General features: G+C 52.3%; 2 protein-coding genes across 9 annotated transcripts in view; both read left to right on the top strand.

Moving 5' to 3' along the window:
- TACC2 (transforming acidic coiled-coil containing protein 2) overlaps positions 1–3,097 on the top strand; it is a 207,658-nt gene extending 204,561 nt beyond the window's left edge. For all 8 annotated transcript variants that reach the window (XM_029932718.1, XM_029932722.1, XM_029932719.1 and 5 more), the window contains one exon: positions 857–3,097. In XM_029932718.1, the coding sequence (XP_029788578.1) occupies positions 857–922 (66 nt within the window). In that variant the 3' untranslated portion in view covers positions 923–3,097. The remainder of the gene's footprint in view (positions 1–856) is intronic.
- An 8,235-nt stretch (positions 3,098–11,332) lies between these two features.
- Positions 11,333–17,405, top strand: part of BTBD16 (BTB domain containing 16) — a 42,355-nt gene continuing 36,282 nt past the window's right edge. The window contains exons 1-3 of the mRNA XM_029920529.1: positions 11,333–11,483; positions 12,146–12,206; positions 14,183–14,331. Of these exons, the coding sequence (XP_029776389.1) occupies positions 12,189–12,206; positions 14,183–14,331 (167 nt within the window). The 5' untranslated portion in view covers positions 11,333–11,483; positions 12,146–12,188. The remainder of the gene's footprint in view (positions 11,484–12,145; positions 12,207–14,182; positions 14,332–17,405) is intronic.

A 17,405-nucleotide genomic window follows, 5' to 3' on the forward strand; every position in this document is an offset into this window, starting at 1 on the left:
CTGGATCCCCATTCTTAGAGCAGGGACAGTGCTGATGAGCCCCTGGCTGGCGTCCCCGACTTCGGCACACGGGCCAGCGTGCGTGCGAGGAGGACCGTCTGAGGCCATCTCGCATCTGCCCCTGCCTCTCTCCCCAACGCCTCATATCCACGGCACCGCCTCGTTTCGTGTCCTCTGAACGCTAGTGACCCCATTCAAGTAGAATTGCTTAGCCCTTTTTTTAATGTTTTATTTATTTTTGAGAGAGAGAGAGAGAGACAGTGTGAGCAGGGGAGGGTCAGAGAGAGAGGGAGACACAGCATCTGAAGCAGGCTCCAGGCTCTGAGCTAGCTGTCAGCACAGAGCCCGATGTGGGGCTTGAACCCACAAACTGTGAGATCATGACCTGAGCCAAAGTCGGATGCTTCACTGACTGAGCCACCCAGGTGCCCCTGCTTAGCCCTTTCTGATGCCATTTCTCAAGCCACCAGAGAACTCACCCCGGACCATCCTTTCGTGTCCACAATCCTTCAGGGCAAGAAAGAAAGAGAACCGTCACCTAGTTAAGCCCTCTGCAGCCTGCCGGTCACTGCTAGGGAGCTGTCCATTCCGACCTCATCCCTTTCTCAGACCAATGTTGTCATCCACAGCCTAGAGAAAGGGACACCGAGGCTCCGAAAGGTTGTGTAAGTTGCTCAAGGTCACAGCTAGAACTCGGATGTGTCCTCAGATTCGTTTCTCTTACTGCTTTAGAGAATTGTGGGGGGCCCAAGAAAGCCCACAGACCATTCTGATGGGCTTGATTTCAAACAGCCAGATTTCAGCAACCTTTTCTTTTTTCTTTCTTCCTTTTTTTTTTTTTTGTCTTCACTTTCAGAATAAAGAGATAGAAGAACTCACCAAGATTTGTGACGAACTGATTGCCAAAATGGGGAAAAGTTAACTTTGAACCAAATGTTCGGACTTGACCGTTGCGTGCAATATGGCCGTCGGCACACTGCTGTCCTCCAGTAACATGGACTGGTTCTGTTTTCACTTTTTCGTATGCACTACTCGATTTCCTTCTAAATAATAACGTTGGTTTGATTGTATGCAGTTCTAAGGAGACTATCAGAATTTCTTGCTATTGGTTTGCATTTTCTTAGTATAAATTCATAGCAAGTTGACCTCAGAGTTCCTGTATCAGGGAGATTGTCTGATTCTCTAATAAAAGACAAATCACTGACCTTGGCTTGCCCTTTGTACATGAGTTCCCAGGGTGAGCGGCTTTTGGATTTAATATGAACTTGTACAGCTTGCGCAGGGACTCTTGCCTTAAGGAGTGTAAACTTGATCTGCATTTGCTGATTTGTTTAAAAAAAATGCATGTTTCAAATAAAATTCTCTATTGTAAATAAATTTTTTTCTTTGGATCTTGGCAATAAGCGTGGCTATGATTTCTTTTCTGGGAAGGGTTGAGTCTTTTCTCGCCTTTGTTAAAATCATATCAGATCTGGCCCTTCCTCCGTCTGTCTGGCTCACTTCTTTGTCCGTAGATTTAAAGAACGTTTCCTTCATTATCGTGGCTGTTTGTAGGATGGAGGCTAAGGGGAAGTACCGACTTGCTGTTTTTTAAATGCGTATGTGCTTGTATTGAATTAGCTTAGATTTTGTTATTACACACGGTCTCTGAGTTTGGGCGGGAAAATCTGTTTTCCTTTACCGGCTCAAGGAAAGTAGCAGGCTGCCTCTCTTCCTATGCATTCTCCTAGTGTGTGGCCATCGACCCCGAGAAGTCACCCAGCTCCCTCTAAAGGACCAGCCCCCCGTGAGCCATTACCCGCAGGAGACAAGTAGTGAGGCCACCTTGGAGATGAGCTAGGATGTGCCTGCTGTTAGAGTCCTTTGCTGTTCCTGGCTTTCTCGGGGACCCCAGCTTGAGGGGTGTGCAGTGAGAGGGTGGGGAGGTATCGTAGTTTCCTAAAATTGCCGTTATGTCACATATTTAGCAGCTTAAAACAATAGAAATGTATTCTCTCACCGTTCTGGAAGCCAGAAGTCCCAAATCTGAGTGTCAGTGGGACTTTTTTTTCCCTCGGGGCTCCACGGCAGAGTCTGTCCCTTGTCTCTGGAAGCATCTGGATAGTGGCCAGCAGTCCCTGGTGTCCCTTGGCCAGTGACTGTGTCCCTTTAGTCGCAGCCTCTGTCTTCACAGGCCTTTCTCCTGTGTCTCAACCCTCTCTTCTCTCTCTTACAAGGGCACCACTCGATGGATTTCGGGCACACCCCAAATCCAGAATGATCTCTCAAGATTCCCAGTTACATCTACAAAGACCCTGTTTCCAAATAAGTTCACACTCACGGCTGTGGTGTTGGGCCGTGGAGGCCATTTGTGGGGGCCCGAGTGTGCCTGTGGGACGTGCGGTGTGCAGAGTGAGTTGCCCCTGGTGGCCCTCAGCTCACGTGCCCCTCATCCTGCTCAAGCACAGTGGCCGCAGGCTGTTCCCCTCACATAGGACCACACGACACCACACAGGTCAGGCACCCAGGCAGCACCAGGGAAGAGACCCAGCCCGCCTCTCTGGAAGAGAGCTCTAACCCACTGCCAACCCCACCCAACGGGGAGGGACCCCACGACAGGGCGGCGATCCGCCTCCCCCCACTGCCCGGCCACCTCTGCGGGCGCCCGGCCCCTGGCCCCCCTCCTCATGGCTCAGCCGGGCCCCCCGAACCCCCTGCTCACCTGTTCAGACCAAACCCCTCCTCCACCCCCACCCCAGCTTCTGATCTCGGCTGTGTTCTCCGAACAGCCCAGCCCCTTGCTCTTGAAAGTTTCTATTTTTCTTATTACTGAAGCAAAACATTTCCATTACTAAAAAAGTCTAGAAATGCAGGTAAGAAAAAAAAAACACAATCCCTAAACCAAGAAACGATAACGGTTAATGTTTTTGTATTTATTTTTCTATGCTTTTTTTCTCAGTGTATGAAATATTTATTAATTTATAAAAGCGGGATTATTTGGACTTCAGCCCCCCTGCGAACCATTTTGTAAACCTTTGTCGTGTAATAAATACTATAATGTAACCATCATGTTATGCAAACTTTTATATCAATAAATACGGCTTTTTGTCATTTTGAATGACTGTGTGTCTTCCATGATACAAAGTGTATGTAACCGGCCGCCCACTGATGGACATTTCCATCCTGACTTGTTTTGCTGTCGTTGTGCACGCACATTGTGTTGAGTTTCCTTATGCACATACATTTGTGAACAGTTTTCCTTAGGTTGAATTTTTAAAAATTATTTTAATGTTTATTTATTTTTTAAGTAGTTTATTGTCAAATTAGTTTCCATACAGCACCCAGTGCTCTTCCCCACAAGTGCCTGTTTGTTTATTTTTGAGAGAGAAAGAGGCAGACAGACATGAGTGGGGGGAGGGTCAGAGAGAAAGGAAGCAGAATCCAAGGCAGGCTCTAGACTCCAGCTATCAGCACAGAGCCTGATGTGGGGCTTGAACTCATGGACCATGAGGACATGAGCCAAGTCAACATCAGATGCCTAACTGACTGAGCCACCCAGGCACCTCCTTTGGCTGAATTTTTAAAGTAGATAACCTGGGTCAGCGTTGTCTCTGCTGCCGCCAAAGTCCAGGCTGGCTTTACGGCTCATTGCAGGGAGGGAGGACAGCCACCAGGGGGAGCCGTAGGGCACCGTAGTAAGGAGTCTCCGGAGGCAGGTGGTATAGAATTTGGACTTGGGTCCGTTGCTTCCGGGGAAGACCTCAGGAAGCCCGGCTTTGCTCCGTATTGGATGCTCGCAGGGCAGAGACCGTTCTCCGGTTGGGGATCTCAAATCTTAGCCAGACTAAGGCAAAGCTGTAATTGGTAAGGAAGCAAGAGTTGCTCCTACGTATGAGCCAGGATGGAAGGATGTCTTTTTTGTGGTTTGAAGAATGTTCACGTTCTGTCTGTTCAGACTGATTCTGGGTGGGTCGTGTGTTCTCTTGACCCGGCGCAGGGTGGCGAGTGTGACGCTGATTTTCTGCAAAGTGGTTTGTGTTCAATAGGAGAACAGCAAGGTGCCGGCAAGAGGGCCTGGCAAGCTCCCAGATAGCACAAGCTGTTTTTCTCCCTCTTGGAGGTCATACATATTTTTAAAGTTTGGGAAACCCATTGCCAAATAGGCTTTCACTGAGGTTGTAGTAAAACATACCCGCTGTGAGGCGCGTGGATGGCTCAGTCAATTGAGCGTCTGACTTCGGCTCCGGTCATGATCTTGTGGTTCATGAGTTTGAGCCCCGCGTTGGGCTCTGTGCTGATGGCTCGGAGCCTGGAGCCTGCTTTGGATTCTGTGTCTCCCTCTCTCTGACCACCCACCCCCCACCTGCACTCTGTCTGTCTCTCTCTCTCTCTTGAAAATAAATAAACCTTAAAAAAAATTTTTTTAAATATACCCCACATGATACACACAGTATTCAGTATATACCCTTTGAGGCACACATCTACCACTAGGCTACTCTGCCTGCCTGTCAGCCTGGCCCGGTGTGGCCCAGTGTGGGAAGCCCTGGCCCTACCTTGGCCTCAGGCTCACCTGCATGCTAGGTCACCTCACCGACCTGCCCGCGGGGCCACCGTCCAGAGTGCTGGCCTCGGGCACCCCTGTGGGTTGAGATCAGCTGCTTTCGGTCCCGTGCCCACTTTATATAATGCACACGTGCTTGCAAAGGTTTGCCCATGTGCCGGCTGCTAAGACTACTTAAGTTATTTTGCTGTGCTGAGCGGGCAGGGAAACCACGAGAAGCCAGCACCTGACCGGCCGCCCAGAGCTCCGCCAGCACGATGGCCTTCGAGATGCCCGGCACCTCGTCGAACTTCTGTGTGCCACGTCAGTTGGAATCCTGAGCTTTGAACATCATTTTCTTTTTGTTTCTGGGCCCGCGTTTCCTTAGGGCTCTCAGGTTAAAGGTGATGTGACTGGGGTACCGAGATTACCCATGACACAAAGTTGGGGGGGCAGGGAACTAGAAAAGAGGCAGGTGGTCACTGATGACTGGGATGGGGGTGCCTTCGCAGGGGGAGGAGGTTCTTTTCAAGTTGGGGCTCAGCCCCTCAGGTGTGAGATCTGAGGGGCCCAGAGCACCCTGCCCCCCATTCGAGGGAGAAGAGTGGTGATCAGCGATGGCGGGCGCCAGGTGAAACATGACAGACCCGAGGCGGGCTCAGGCTCTCTAACGGCTTCTCTCCCTTACTTGTCGGCGTTGGTAGGATGCCCAGGGGTCTTAGCAAAGCCTCTTGCTTTCCAGGATGTTCCACTTGAAACACTGAACTGGGCGGAGTGGGTGTTCGGACGAAGGCAGGGTGGGGGGGTGCACACAGGCAGGGAAGGGCTGGCGGGAGGAAACATCTGAGGCCCAGAGGCCTCCCTCGGGGTTTGCACTCCCCACCCTGGAACAATCTGCTGAATGGGAGCTATTTTTATTTCCATTTTACAAGGAGGAAACAGAGGCTCAGAGGGGTTAGAAACCCCGGGGATTTGACGGAGTGGTTCAGCCAGGATCCGGTCCAGCTCTCCAAGGACTGCACGTTCCTTGGCATTCCTCTGGCTGACAGCTTCCTTTCTGAGACGTCCGTCAGAAAGTAGCATGGAGAGGGGCACCTGGGGGCTCAGTCGGTTAAGTGTCCAACTTCGGCTCAGGTCATGATCTTGCAGTGTGTGGGTTCGAGCCCCACGTCAGGCTCTTCTGCTGACAGCTCAGAGCCTGGAGCCTGCTTCACATTCTGTGTCTCCCTCTCTCTCTGCCCCTCCACCCACTCATTTTCCCTTCTCTCTCTCTCTCTCTCTCTCTCTCTCTCTCTCTCTCTCTCTCTATCTCACACACACACACACACGTGAATGAACATTAAGAACAATTTTATTTAAAAAAAAAAAAGGTAGTGTGGAGAGAAGGCACCAGGAAGGGGCTGTGCCCTCCGTCTGGTAGTGATGCTCACATCCATTCTGTAATCAGACCATCTGGTGGCCCTGCCTTGAGTCCGGGCTGGCTCTACTACTGCTTTCATGGACTATGAAAACCCTGCTCCTTGTTCGGTGATGGGAATGGCTGTGCCCCCCACCCCCCGGCGTGCAGCGCTAGGCTGGCTCTGCTCTGCCTGGTCTTCACATGGTCCCCTCTGCAGCCAGTGGACCTGTGACATCTCCACAGCCGGATGGCACCTGCCCAGGCTTCTGAGTTCCCTCGGCTGGAGCAGCAAGGGCGGAATATAGACAATTCACAAATCTGTCTCTTGGGTTTATTCAGAGCTGGCCGAGACCCTTGGAGATGAAAGGGGTGGGACTAGACAAAGCCGCTTTTGCCCCCCTTCCCCCCCCACAGTGCAACCAGCCCGTGTGTCATTCCTTCCTCAGCTCCTGACCCCTCTGCCAGGGACACTCACCCCTGCCCTTTCAGCAGGTCTCCTGGCCAATGCCCACTCCCTTAAGGCTCATTATTATTTTTTAAAGTTTGTTTATTTTTGAGAGAGACAGCATGAGCAGGGGAGGGTCAGAGAGAGAGAGAGAAACAGAATTCAAAGCAAGCTCCAGGCTCCAAGCTGTCAGCACACAACCTGACACGGGGCTTGAACTCACAGACCACGAGATCATGACCTGAGCCAAAGTTGGACGCTTAACCAACTGAGCCACCCCGGCACCCCTTGAAGGTTCATCATTGATGTCACGTCCTCCAAGGAACCCTCCTGAGCTCTCAGGCCTGGGTCAGTGTTGTCAAGATAGGTTTTATAATTAACTCAGGCATCGTGAGGCCATCGGATCAGAAGACAAGTGGCACTGAAGACATAGTTTCTTACCCATAGTTCCCAATAGGAGAGAGCACACCGTGCCATGTCAGACCACAGAGCGAGGCGTCCGGTTGGTCAGGAGGCACGGGAGCAAGAAGGTGTGGACAAGATCATTTGCTGTGCTTCCCGAGGGAAAGAACAGGTGAGGGGGGTAAATAGGCTTAGGATCGGCTCATTTGGATCATTTTAGGAGGCTCTGGGCCACTGGGGCTCTCTCCGTAGTTGTTTAGTTTCTGGCCCTGGGGTGATCAGAATATAAAGACATGTTTCACGTGGTTGGTGGCCCCTCCCATGAAGCTCACCGAGCTTGACCCTTGACCCATCCACCAGGCTGCATCTCATAAGGGCAGAGGTCAACCTCCCAGAGCAAAGCGTCTGCTCACAAAAGATGGTTCCAGGGGGCGGCTCCCAGACAACGCTGTGAAATAGTTATGGAGTTAATTTAACATGTGTTAGAAATAAACCGGCATACCAAGATGTTCTTTCATTGAGCAAGTAAATGTAGAGAAGATTCCTAAATAAGAACATTCCAGGTGGTGTGAGGATGTGAAAACTCTCATCCTGTACTTTGCTCCCCTTTTAGCCCCAACCCCAAGCACAAACGTGATGCTCAAACTCTGTTTTCTATTTAAATTGTGAATGGGGCACGCCCTAGGCCAGCCCCGTTTGTCCTCACCCCCACCCTCCTGGAAGTCTGGGAATAATAGGATGGGCCGGGAGGGAGCTGAGGGGCTGTTTTGTCTGAGCTTGGGGTGCCGGGGGGGCTCAGTCGGTTGAGTGCCAACTTCGGCTCTGGTCATAATCTCACAGTACATGAGTTCGAGCCCCGCACTGGGCTCTGTGCTGACAACTCAGAGCCTGGAGCCTGCTTCAGATTCTTTGTCTCCCTCTCTCTCTCTGCTCCTCCTCAACTCATGTTATGTCTCTCTCTCTCTCTCTCTGTCTCTCTCTCAAAAATAAACAAGAAAATAAAAATAAATTAATTAATTTAAAAAAAAATCTGGAGCCCAGAGCCAAAGAGAAGAAGGCTTCCCCGAGGTCCCACAGCAAATCAGTGGCCCGGGTCCTGCCCATCCAGGGCTCCTCACTAATCACTGAGACCACCCCACCCTGGCCATACAGGACTCCGTTCAAGGCCAGAGCCCACCCTCTGCTTCTTGGTGGAAGAAGGCCCCTGCCTGTCTTCTGGCTCCTGCACTACCTCAGCCAGAGGCCTGGTTCACAGGCCAGACCCCACCCCCACAGCCTGGACCCTGGTGCACAGACAGTCCCCTGACGCCGGTTAGCCAGGCAACCGGATCTGGGCACTCACAGGAGCCTCCCACTGCACACACACAGTGTACTGGGTCCTGAATCTTCTAGAATGAGGTTCCTTAGAGCCAGCCTTCAGGCTCTGAGGCCAAGACACTCCAAACTGCCTGGACCCCAGGCCTCTGGGTGCACTTTCCACTTAGGGAGGTTAAGGTCATGTCCAGGGTCACCCACAGCTAGTGCCAGAACCAGGGTCGGAATTGGATGTTTGTTCCTGGGTACACCACCTCCCCCCACCATGGGTGACTGGATGGAGTGGGCTGAAATGGGCTCCCTGGGAAGTTAGAGAGAAACTGGTCCCTGGGGTGTTCGAGAAGATGGCTCTCCCACCGAATCCCCCAGTAACGGGCATGGGAGGTTTGGGCACAAGGTGGTTCTAGCCGAGAGCTGTGCTCTTTGGGGTTTGATGTCTGAGCCACCAAAAGCCTTTGCTCTTGGGATGTCTGGCTTGGCCGGGCCCATGGGGCGCATACCCCAGCCCACTGGGTCCACCAGGAAGAACCCATCAGAGAAACTTGCTGGGAGCCATTTCCATTTATTTGTATTAGGTCGTCTTTGACTTTGGCTAATAGCTCAGCTTGCCAGAGCTCTATGGGGTTGGATGTGCAGAAGGCTTTGGGGATGAGCGGAAGGCCCTGGTTTCCTGAGGTCAGACCCTGTAGGGAGTGATAGACACAACCAAAGCCAGCACCCTGCCTGGGGGCACTGGGAAGTATGGCACCCTGGGACACTGCCCTATAATGGCCACTAGAGGGCGCCCAAGGGCCAGCTCCCAGCTGTGCCCCAGCCGTTGTGCCCGGAGGATGTTCTGGGGCTTGCCCACGATGGACCAGATGGTCCAGGACAAGGTATTTCAAACTCTTTAATTGAAACCTTACACGGGACCTACACTCCAGGGACAGAGAGCTGAGAAAAGTTTGGGGTGGAGGGAAGGAAGCTGCAAAAAAGTTATCTGTCCATTCACGCCCAGGTATCTGCTGAGATGAGATGGTGACCCCCACACACACAGACACACACGTGCATTCATGAACACGTGTGTACACGTGCGCGCACACACATGCATTCATGAACACGTGTGCACACGCGCACGCGCACACAGTGCATTCTTGAACATGTGTGTACACGCACATGCACATAATGCATTCATGAACACTTGTGTACACGTGCACACACATGCATTCATAAACACATGTGTACACACGCACACGCATACACAGTGCTCATCCACGTGCAAAGGCAGGGCCGTGGGTCGGGACTGGTACATCCATTTACCAAGTCAGGAGACGTCTTCTGAGCCCTTGCTAAGGGCTGAGTTTGGCTGCTGGGTCCTGTGGGGATACAGGATGGGCTAGCAACCAGAGAACACCACGCCTGTAGAAGCCGACAGACACCACCCACTCCTCGGAGCAGAATGTGGGTGTCCGGGGAGGTCGACTCGCAGATCTGAGGGTGAGAGGGAGGGACCTTTAGACGGGCCTCCTAGTGACGGAGAGTTTTATGTAGTTCTAGAACTCTGTGACAAGTAGGCATATCAGTTACTTTTCTGTTTCACTTTATAGTTTCCGTGACTCAGGAGGACCCTGGAGGAATCCTGTCTCGGCTCTTAAGAGCTGCACCGCCTTCGAGGTCCTACTGTTCCCAGGATTTCTGTGACCCCTGGGGTGGAGGTCCAGGGCTTTGAGGGACTGACGTTCCCAGGCATGATGGATGCCACCCCATGGCTCCACCTCCCAGCTTCGGGCCTGGGCTTTACAGATGAGGTCAGAGTGCGCTGCAAGATTCTGCCACGGCCCCTGGAATGAATGCTCTTGACCTTGTCCCTGGGTTTTAGGCAGTTCTTAGTTCCCGAGAGAGCTAATTAAGTATCACACAGGGGCCCCTGGGCGGCTCAGTCAGTTAAGCGTCTGACTTCGGCTCATGTCATGATCTCATGGTTTGTGGGTTCAAGCCCAGGACTGGGCTCTGTGCTGACAGCTCAGAGCCTGTTTCAGATTCTGTGTCTCCCTCTCTCCCTGTCCCTCCCCTGCTCATGCTCTGTCTCTCTCTGTCTCAAAAATAAACATTAAAAATTATTTTTTAAATAAAATAATAAGTATCTCCTATCAAGAGGGGCACCTGGGTGGCTCAGTCAGTTGGGTGTCCAACTTCAGCTCAGGTCATGATCACACGATTCATGAAGAGGAGTTCAAGCCCTGTACTGGGCTCCCTGCTGTCAGCATGGAACCCACTTCGGATCCTTTGACCGCTCTCTCTGTCCCTCCTTCTTCCTCTCTCACAAACAAATAAGACATTGTAAAAAAAAGCATCTATCAATATATCATCAGGCATAATTTTGACAATGGAAAACTCTCCAATGTTTTAAATCTACTTTGAGAGAGAGAGCGTGTGCATGTGCTGGCATGGGAGGGGCAGAGGGAGGGAGAACCCCAAGCAGGCTCCATACTGTCAGCATGGAGTCTGACCTTGGGCTTGAACCCACACACTGCAAGACCATGACCTGAGCCGAAACCAGGAGTCAGACGTTCAACTGACTGAACCCACCCAGGGATCCCCAAACTCTCCAATTTTTATTTAAATATATTTTTTAATTTTTTTTTAATGTTTTATTTATTTTTGATACAGAGAGAGACAGAGCATGAGAGGGGGAGGGGCAGAGAGAGAAGGAGACAGAGAACCGGAAGCAGGCTCCAGGCTCTGAGCTAACGGTCAGTCCAGAGCCTGATGCGGGGCTTGAACCCACGAACGTGAGATCTGACCTGAGCCGAAGTCGGAGGCTTAACTGACTGAGCCACCCAGGCGCCCCTATTTAAATATTTTTGCAAAAATATTCCTGGACCCCTGAGCTAGAAAACAGAGCACCCCAGAATGCCAAATCTGGGAGGAATCTGAGAAGCTTCCAGCGCAATCTTCTCCTTTGACAGGTGAGGCTTGAAGACTTGGGGGCAATTCTCACTGGGGCCCGTTTAGAGGATCCCCCAGATTATCCCAGCTGCTGTAGGAAACGCGGAAACAGGGATGGCTCTGGTCCCCCAAGGACCGTGGCCTGTGAGTTGCCACCCTCCCCGCAGCCCCTCGGTGAGCACCTCCCCCATCGCCCCCAGCAGAGCTGAACCAGGCCTGGAACAGGAAGTGCTCAGAACCTTCCCTGATGTTGCCACGGCACCCACAACCCGGAACCCAAGGGCAGGCTCTCCCTGCCAAAGCACCTTGGCTGCTGAGAAGAAAAGGGTGAACTCCAGATGTCATGAGCGCTCTCGGGCTTCAGAGTCACCAGGTGAACCGCCCGCTGCAAGTCTGTTATCCAGAGACCAGTGCAAAGAGAGGGTCTCCGTTCCACAAGCTTGTTCTGTAAACAGGCGTGTGGCGGCGTCAGAGCAGTGAGTATGGCTGGTGATTTCCATCCCCATTAGAGAAAGAGGAGGTCCCTATTGACCCGCACGCCAGACTTGGTACGAGGGGCCCGGGGGGCTTCTGGCTGGGAGGGGGAGGGCCTGGAAGCCGAGGGGCCATCCCAAGTAGCAAATTCTGTGACCAGCTGCTTACCAGCCTCCTTCGGTTTCTATCCGCTAGTTAAGGGCAAAGAGCTGTGGGTTCTCTCCCGTTTGGCCTTATCGGAGCCACATTCCAGCACAACAGGGGAAGTTTGTTAGTCCCTGATGGGCTTTAAAAAGTCTGAGATTCTGAGGGGTGCCTGGGTGGCTCAGTTGGTTGAGCGTTCGACTTCGGCTCAGGTCATGATCTCCCGGTTTGTGGGTTCGAGCCCCAGGTCAGGCTCTGTGCCGACAAGCTTGGAGCCTGCTGCTTCAGATTCTGGGTCTCCTTCTCTCTCTGCCCTTCCCCCATTCACACTCTGTCTCTCAAAAATAAATAAATGTAAAAAAAAAAAAAAGTCTGAGATTCTCTTGATATGATGAATGACCCACCCTCAATGTTTACTCGGTATTCCTTTTGTAGCAAAATACAGACTCTTCAGGCTAATCTCCTGTTTAGAAGAAACCCTTTGGAAAGTTTTGAAAATGTAAACTCTTCTATCTTCCAGGCGTTCCTTCACCCTCCCCTGAGTGTAATCACCACTACCGCTCATGAAAATGCCGAATCCGGTGAGTAGATGAATTTCACGAGGGGGCAGGTGGTGGTGAGGAGCAGAAGCACCTGCTTACGGCGGTGTGGCCACATTTCTGCAGGGGGGTGGGTGACGCACGGCCCCCAGCTGTCCTGGCTGACCCAGAGCTGCCGGGGATGACCACTTCTGCCATCTCACACCGCGCAGGCCCGCAGCTAGATTCCCAGTTCACACCTTGCAATCCCCCACCAGGCATGAAAGCACACTTCCCAGACTTCAACTCACCACTAACCTCATCAGCCTCCCCACCACCAGCACTGTCATCATGTGAAAACCAAGAGTCCCCAAAGGTTCAATGACTTGGCCAAGGCCATACAACTCCTTAGTGGCAATAACAAGATTGGACCTTAAATTCTCCATCCCATGGCCCCTGGTCTCCCCACCACCCTGCAGGGGACTGGTGATGGCCTTGGGACAACTGCACCCATTCCTACGGGGCCCCCATGGTAGTTTCCTGGGCCAGATTTCTTCAAGCCACCATGTCTGAGGTTTACAGTCCAAATATTCTACTGCTCCTTAAGGAAACTGCGGAACGGGGTGCCTGGGTGGCTCAGTCGGTTGAGCATCCAACTTCAGTTCAGGTCATCATCTCACGGTTCGTGAGTTCAAGCCCCACGTCGGGCTCTGTGCTGACAGCTCAGAGCCTGGAACCTGCTTTCAATTCTGTGTCTCCCTCTCTCCCTGCCCCTCCCCTGCTTCTACTCGGTCACTTTCTCTCTCTCAAACATAAATAAACATTAAAAATAAGGTAAAGGAAACTGCTAAAGCCCAAGGACCTCAAGAGGATGTCTAAGTAAAAGTCTCCACCCAGTGGCCCAGCTGTGCGTTCCTGAGAAGATCCCCAAAAGAAATGAAAACAGGTGTTCAGACAGAAGCCTGTACACAAACGCTCACAGCAGCCTCACGCAGTCGCCAAAAGGTGGAAACAACTCAAGTGTCCATCAAGTGACGGATATGCACGATGCGGCCTCTGCCCGCCGTGGAACATTGTTCAGCCGTGTGAGGAGTGAAGGTCCGGCACCTGCTACAACAGGACGGACACTGAAAACACCATGAAAGAAGCCAAGCCTAAAAGCCCACGTAGTAATGATTCCATTTATGTAAAGATTCAGAACAGCAAATCCACGGACGCAGAAAGCAGATGAACAGTTGCCAGGAGCTGGGGGAGGGGGAGCAGGAGTGATGGCTTAGTGGGCCCAAGATTTCCTTCTGGGGGGACGAGAACGCTCTGAACGGGAAAGTGGTGAGGGCTGCACGGCTTCCCACATCTCCCAAATACCACTGAGGTGCCTGCTGTAAAATGGGGAATGTCACGCTTTGTGTATTTTGCCACAATAAAAAACACTCCCTGCCTAGGATCCCCTCAGTTTGGTGCCTTTCAGAATCGGCGGGAGGAGGAGCGTTTAAAGAAGCTTCTCCCAGCATCAGCCTGTTCTTGCAGGTTCTTCAGAACTACCTGCAGAGAAACTATCTTCCTCCCTGAGCTGCTGCCTCGGGCACCTTCTGTCCTAGATTTGAAATTCCAAAGTACTTCATGCCTTGAAATCCTCTGTCTGCTGAATATGAGATTTGCCTTGAGGGGGTGGCTACTGGCCATGTTTGAAACTTAAAAAAAATTTTTTTTAATGTTTACTTATTTTTGAGAGAGAGAGAGAGAGAGACAAAGCATGACCAGGATGAGGGAGAGAGGGAGACACAGAATCGGAAGCAGGCTCCAGGCTCCGAGCTGGCAGCACAGAGCCCGACGCGGGGCTCGAACCCATGAACCATGAGATTGTGACCTGAGCCAAAGTCGGAGGCTTACCCCTCTGAGGCACCCAGGTGCCCCCCATGTTTGAAAATTAACCAGCGTTTTCACATGTGTCTTGATTTTCTCCTGCTGCACGATTTGGAGAACCTGGCGGTGAGCGGTTACGTAAAGGGTTCTCTCCTTTCCTTTGCCTCCCAAAGCAGGACAGAGCTCGGCTGGAACGCCAGATGGCGGGCTCTACAAACCGGTGGCGTTTTCCCACCAAGCCTTTCTCCGGAGACCTTCTGGGACTTTCCCAGAGGTGCAAGGCTTTGAACGTGCACTTTGATAAGGCTCTGAAGAACCCAGACAGGTAGGGGAATCAAAGGCCCACGGCCTGGAATGCCCGACGGGGGGAACTGCGCTTCTGAGAGGTGCCCCACGGTTGGGCCGCTCGACCTGGGCCGATGGGTTCTCTGGGCTGCTGTTGGGACCATCCTTCGGGGACAAACTGCCTCAGTGCCACTCCTTCCTCAAGGAGGTCCGTCGGTGGGATGAAAGTAGAGAGAGAGAGAGAGAGAGAGAGAGAGAGAGAGAGAGGCCTTTTTTTTGCTAGATTTTTCCTTTAATTGGGAACTTTGGACCCTCCCAGCATTCTGTTATCAATGGATACGCTGACAAAGAAAACTTAGCTGGTCTTGGCTGAGGGTCTGAGCTATGTCACGAATGTGCATTTCCACCGGGTCTTGGCTGCCCATGTGTGAGAAGGCGGCTCCTCCTTTGCTCCCAAGGTATCCGACAGCAGGCTCAGAGCGTCATTTCTGCATGTGGCAAGTTCTTCCTGGCCACGCCTGGGACATGGAGCTGGACCCTACTGCCGACAGAATGCTTATTTCCCTGGTGCTTTGGACATAACTTGATGCCACTGCCTTCCCTGGGCGGACAGTACCTGCCTTAGAGCACATGGTCGAATCCACCTGAGCTGGGCTCGTACCCCTGGGCAGCGCCTGGCACACAGAGCTGTTTGCTCCACGTTTGCTGAGCGAGGAGCCAAATCCTCCCTTCCTAGACCCACCTGCCAGCTCCGCTCCAGGACCACCCCCCCCCACAGGTGTGCATGACGCACATTCGGGTAAATCAAATCCATCTGTGTTTGGTGCCTGACTTCTCAATGACCCCAGGTTAGAGGAACTGAGTGCTGGGCATTGCTGTGTTTGGCATTAGCCTTAAACAATCTCAGATTTATTTTGTGTTTATTTTATGTTTTGTTTGGATAGGGCCTTGGAGAAGTGTTTGGGTTAAAAGTGCTTGTGTCCCTCGGTGGAGGGCCGGGCTGGGGAGGGAGGCCGTGGTGCTGGGGCTGGGGACATAAGCAAACCGATCCAGGGAACTGATGAGGGCGGCTGGGCAGTGGGACAGAAGTCTCCAGGAGTTGGTCTGTGTGATCGCTGAGCTGAGCCGCGGGCGGTGGCCTCAGAGGCCAGGCACAGAAACCGGAGGGTGACCCAGGATGCGGTTAGAATTCCTGCTCCTCCATTTACTGGCTCTGTGACCGTCGGCCAGTGGCTTAACCTCTCTGAGCCTATTTCCTCCTCTGGGAACTGGTGATAACAGCATCTCTCTTGAAAAGTTATCTTGAGTCTTAAATCAGATTGTACACTGAAAATGCCTAGTACTGTTCTAGCAAATAGATGATCTATAAATGGAATTTTATCTGTGTAGCCCAAGCAACCGTTTTAGTTACTGTTCCCGGTGATGTCACTTTGGGGTGTGCAGCCCTGTGCGCTGCCAGCCAACAACCCCACTTTTCACTCTGCCTCTTACCACCTTCCCCAAAGCAAGGGACCCTGCCTACAACACCCAAGTGACACCATGTGCCTCTCTCCTTGGTGACGCTGGGAGGCTATCAGAGGCGAGCTGGGGCAGGCAGGCGCTCTGGGAAGGCCAATCACTTGTGTACCTGGCGGTCAGATGGGCAGTCAGGCTCCTGACCTCCTTCAGAGCCAGTGGGCTTCCCTGGGCAGGTTCCTGTGCTGGTGATGACGGGACAGGAGGGAAGCCCCAGGCGCACTGGTGCTTCCCAGACCTTCAGCCACATCACGTCCACTAACATCAGGGCAAGACACATGGCCAAACTCGAAGTCAAGGGGCAGGAAATCAAACTGGAGTTTTGCAAGTATTGAGCCAAAAGCCCTTTGGATGGTTTGCTGCAGGAAATCCTTACGTCCATGAGATACATGGAGAACGTCCCCTTCCCCCTCTTATTTCTCCATCATGGGTCATGGCTGGGGGAACCAAGTCCCCCGCCTAATGGCACAGCTCAAATTCCCACGTGCCACTTCATCTCAGGCTGTCTAGTCCCAAAGAGTGAAGAGGACAACTCACAGATACCCATTTATTCCACTAACTTTCCAACAGTCCTAAAATCACCGTGGCCCTTGGCATCTGTGGAGCCCACATGATAAATGCCATATCCTAGCGAGCACCCATGCCACCAGGCAAAGGCAATGTGGTTACTTCTGCTGTCTGGCTCAGCCGACTACAGTGATGTTTGTGAGAAGTTGAGCTCATCGGGCATTGCCCACAGTTTCCAAAGTCCGTTGCTCCATTTTGAGATCACAGTCTGAACCCCTGACCTTGACCAGCTCTTCCCAGACGTGTGACCAAAGCCACCAGAAGGATCGAGGCTGGTTTGGGTCAGGTCCACTACTCCTGCTGGATAAATACCTCCAGCTCTCACTGCCTTCCTGGGGCTGAGTCACCCACCAGGAGCCACCTTCCCCATGCGGAAAGGGCCGCATGTGGTCAATATTATTCTGGACACAGGAGCCCCCACCCAGGCCCCCTCCGTGAAGCCTGGCCCACGAGAGTTCTTGGAACCATTGGAAAACAGCACGGAAGAAGTGACACCCCTCATATGTGGTCATCGAGTGTCCTTTGGCCAGTTGGCTTTCTGGGGATGACTGTCTTCAAGCTGCGAATATGTGACTCAGACTTTGTTTCATGCTCTTGCTTGACGGGTGAATAGGGTTCACGAAAAGATATCTTATCTTTGTCATCAATCACTGAATGGGTATTTATTGAGCACTTACATGATGGCCAGGTTGGGTTCCAGCAGCATATAAATGCCAAATCCGTCTTTGAGGAGAGCAGAGCCTAGAGCCAAGGGCACATGAATGAAGAGATGACCACAAGGCACCAAGGAAGGAGTTCTGATGGGGACAATTCCAGGACGGTCAGTGGAAGGGCCACTTGCTGAGTCTCCCCACGAAAGCAAAACCTAAGCATCTATGAGCAGGAGCTCAAGTGAGGAGGAGAGGAGGGCACTCGGGAGGAGGGTGTGCGCACCCAGGAGAGGGAAGCAAGGGACGGTGGGTTCAGGCTGTTGAGCAGGGCTGGACCAGGGCGTGTAGAGGGTCGAGCCGTGTGAGGAGCATGGGCTTTCCC

The sequence above is a fragment of the Suricata suricatta genome, chromosome 2, assembly GCF_006229205.1.
Source record: "Suricata suricatta isolate VVHF042 chromosome 2, meerkat_22Aug2017_6uvM2_HiC, whole genome shotgun sequence".
Lineage (NCBI taxonomy): Eukaryota > Metazoa > Chordata > Mammalia > Carnivora > Herpestidae > Suricata > Suricata suricatta.